Below are 3,639 nucleotides of genomic sequence, written 5' to 3'. Positions count from 1 at the left end.
GGGGGAGTTGGGGGCGATCAGCCCAGCTGGGAGGTAGTTGGGGGTGAGCAGAGCAGGCCAGCAGAGGGGGGCAGTTGTGGGCGAGCAGGCCAGCAGGCAGAGTGGTTAGGGGCGATCAGGCAGGCCGGCAGGTGAGCGATTAGGAGCCAGCGGTCCCAGGTTGCCAGTGGGATGTCCAAGGGGTCCCAGAATGGAGAGGGTGCAGGCCAGGCTGAGGGACAGCCCCCCGTGCATGAATTTCACGCACCAGGCTACTAGTCACACTATAATGGACTCTGTTAGGCAACATGTAGACATAACTACATAAGCATTTCCTGGGTCCTCAAACCGAGAACCCAAAGCCATGACAAGGGTCCACCAACAAGCATATCAACTCATCTCACATTATTACTAAAATAAACCTGTTTTTGGAACCACTGTGATTCTTGAGCAAACACAAAAACATCTCTATTCCACAATAAGCATGGAAAAATACTCTACACAACCCAGAATTATATATGCTATACAAAGATTCAAAATTCTATGAAACAATTACTTTTTATTTGTTGTTTCACAGTGTTTCAGAATTATATATTAACCCAGAGGATTTCATTCATTTTGAGCATCTAAATAGAATTTAGGTTTGTAGGAATCATGAAAATAGTAAGTACCATAATGGAGGAAATTTTTATCACTGTGGATAGCAAACAATTATTTACTACATCCAACAGCATCTTTTGGAATATCATTCATTAAATGGCCTAAAAAAAAAAGTAAGAACTATATTTGAACAGTATAGGACAAGCCTAAATATTTTTTAAAATTTTTGAAAGACAATTATTTTCCTTAAGAGACAAGTTGGCCTACACTAAAGGCAAGGTCATCTGAAGCTCCTAGAGGAATTTCAAAACCTTTCAAGTCTAAGAACAAAAAACAATAAAAACCATAAACCATTCCTTTTGTCTGCAACAGCTCTTCCATTCTAGATTAATATCTTAACAGAACAAAATCTGAAGCAAAGAAAACAAACAAACCATCTTTGACCTCTGAAAAAATGTACTATAAGATTATCAAATGACAATTAATTCTCAATACATCCCAGATAAAAATTCAGGTCTTCTTCCCATTCAAGTACAAAAACTTATACTTAAAGTGCCAAATTTAAATTTTTAATATCAATAAGTATTTATAAAACAACTTTAATCCAACTTTAATTTATAATAACCTAGTTAATATTTCAGTGAAGATGGTGGGGCAAGGCCCACTTCTACTCCAAGCAAGCAAGAGTCTGAAGTTTACTCCTTTATGTTTTATAACAATAAGGACTGGGAAACTTGACAAGTGGCCCAAAGACCATTAATCCTACTTTAATAAAATTGAAAAGTTATTACATCTAATGCTTGGCATACATTCTATTCATATACAACACTGAATTAGTTGTGAACATTTTTTAAAAAATTACTAACCCCTGGCTGGTTTGGCTCAGTGGATAGAGCGTCGGCCTGTAGACTAAAGGGTCCCGGGCTCAATTCTGATCAAGGGCACATGCCCGGGTTGCAGGCTCGATTCCCCAGTAAGGGGTGTGCAGAAGGCAGCCAATCAATGATTCTCTCTCATCATTGATGTTTCTAACTCTCTCCCTCTCCCTTCCTCTCTGAAATCAATAAAAATATATTCTTTAAAAAAAGAATTACTGACTAGGCCTATGTTCTTGTTTACTTTAAGATCTTTAAATAACATTTGTTAAAGAAACAAAAATTTATCTTGAGTAGTTAACCAAAGTAGCCCTGAAAAAAAACAAACAAAAAAAAACTAGGTTTTAAGTCCCAGCTTTTTTTTCAGCATATGAAGCTGGAACACATAAAGGTCCTTTCCAGCTCTAAAATAATACTCTAGATGGACAAAACTAATGAAAACAGTCCAAATGCTTTTACAGATTTTAGATCTCTCTTGAATTTCTATCATGTAAAAAAGAAAAGTCATTCTAGAAATTCCTGATAAAAATTGAAATACACCAGAATAGGAATCAAAATCAGTTCTCTCCTCCCTTTATGAACTAGGATTTACGCACAACTATTGGAGACACAACAGATGTACAAAGTAAGCGTGGGTCCAGTATTTGTATTTTACTCCAGAGGGAGGGGTGGTCCAGTGGCAAGCTATGGAAAGAGGATGCCTACTCAGATTTCCAGGTGCATCTCTTAGAAATATGTTATTTCACTTACTTTATTACTCATATTTCCCATACTTAAACATCTCTTCACTTGAAATGGTTCCTATGATCAATGACATATCGTGGTTTAATTGTTGCCCTCCCACCCCCCGCCACTTAGGAGTATGTGACATAATCATAGATTTGATGAAATATGTTATTTCCCTGCATCGCTTCTCTTGAAAATGCTTCCAATTCAGTCCATATCTAATTGTTAGCCCAGTTACACACACACACACACACACACACACACACACGCACGCACGCACACCTGATTGTTATAAAACATAAAGGAGCTTGAAATTAAAAAAGTTAATCAACAATTCACCTGATACTCTTTAAAATTCAAGTTGGAAAAAAAAATAGCATCTAGGAAGAAAGTGTATATTCTATATTCCTGAGACAGATAAAGTAGTTTGGAAACTGAATCTTGAACTTTCTTCTGTTACTTAATTTTGTAAAAATGCTCTTCTCAAATCACCACATACCAGTACTTTGCAAAATGAGGTTTGGGTCCTTCTAGTAACACCGTCATTTCCTCTACCAGGACAAAGCTGAATCTTGCCAATGAGTTGTAAGGCTCAAAATACAAGGGAAGAAAAATGCTCTGTTAACTAGTGTACAGGAAAGAGCTGTAGCCGAGGTTTCATTCTAAGGTCAGAAACTAAGGGTTTGAGTGTCTTCATTCACCTATTTCATCCTGAGAAAGAGCTCTAGCGAGTCTGAGCATCAGTTTCCTCAGTCTGAAAAGAGTATGTATCAGGTGCTGTACAACCTGACTCATCTGTTCAATCAACACTACCTGAATGCTTAACCAGATATGTGCAAACATTCACGGAGAGGACCCACTAGTCACGCAGTGGTTCTCAACCTTCTGGCCCTTTAAATACAGTCCCTCATGTTGTGACCCAACCATAAAACTATTTTCGTTGCTACTTCATAACTGTAATGTTGCTACTGTTATGAATCGTAAATATCTGATATGCAGGATGGTCTTAGGCGACCCCTGTGAAAGGGTCGTTCGACGGCCAAAGGGGTCGCGACCCACAGGTTGAGAACCGATGCCAGTGTGACATTCAGGCATCACCTGGGTCAGAGAACACAGCCTGAGAAAGACAGTACCACCTGACACCGCGCCCCCCGCCCCGCCCCCGTTCGCACCTGACCTTTAAAACTCCACACACCTGCCTGAGATGAAATGGAGTGAGTTCTCCAAGCCAGGCCCCCAACAGCGGGCAGGGGAGGGGGCACATCTGCTCAGGGAAATCGCAGTTCCACACCACGCCGGTTCCCGCGGATGTACCTGACTCCGGGGGGGGGGGGGGGGTCGGCGAGGGTTCCAGGCCAACTTACACGGTGACCCCGAAATGAAAGCCAAGGCGCTCGATTCGGGAGCGAGGCGCGTGAAGGTAGAGAAAAGTGAGCCGGGGGTGGCGAGCAGCGCCGCC

At 40.9% G+C, this 3,639-nt stretch overlaps 1 protein-coding gene across 1 annotated transcript in view; it reads right to left on the bottom strand.

Annotated features, from left to right (window-relative positions):
* Nucleotides 1–2,726, bottom strand: part of LOC102762664 (GMP synthase [glutamine-hydrolyzing]) — a 41,827-nt gene extending 39,101 nt beyond the window's left edge. The window contains exon 1 of the mRNA XM_006769896.2: nt 2,673–2,726. Within this exon, the coding sequence (XP_006769959.2) occupies nt 2,673–2,726 (54 nt within the window). The remainder of the gene's footprint in view (nt 1–2,672) is intronic.
* Between the last annotated feature and the right edge of the window lie 913 nt (nt 2,727–3,639).

Source organism: Myotis davidii, unplaced genomic scaffold, assembly GCF_000327345.1.
Source record: "Myotis davidii unplaced genomic scaffold, ASM32734v1 scaffold1284, whole genome shotgun sequence".
In the NCBI taxonomy this organism is placed as follows: domain Eukaryota; kingdom Metazoa; phylum Chordata; class Mammalia; order Chiroptera; family Vespertilionidae; genus Myotis; species Myotis davidii.
Note: the sequence above shows the minus strand (reverse complement) of the source record. Positions and strands in the feature narration are given on the sequence as shown.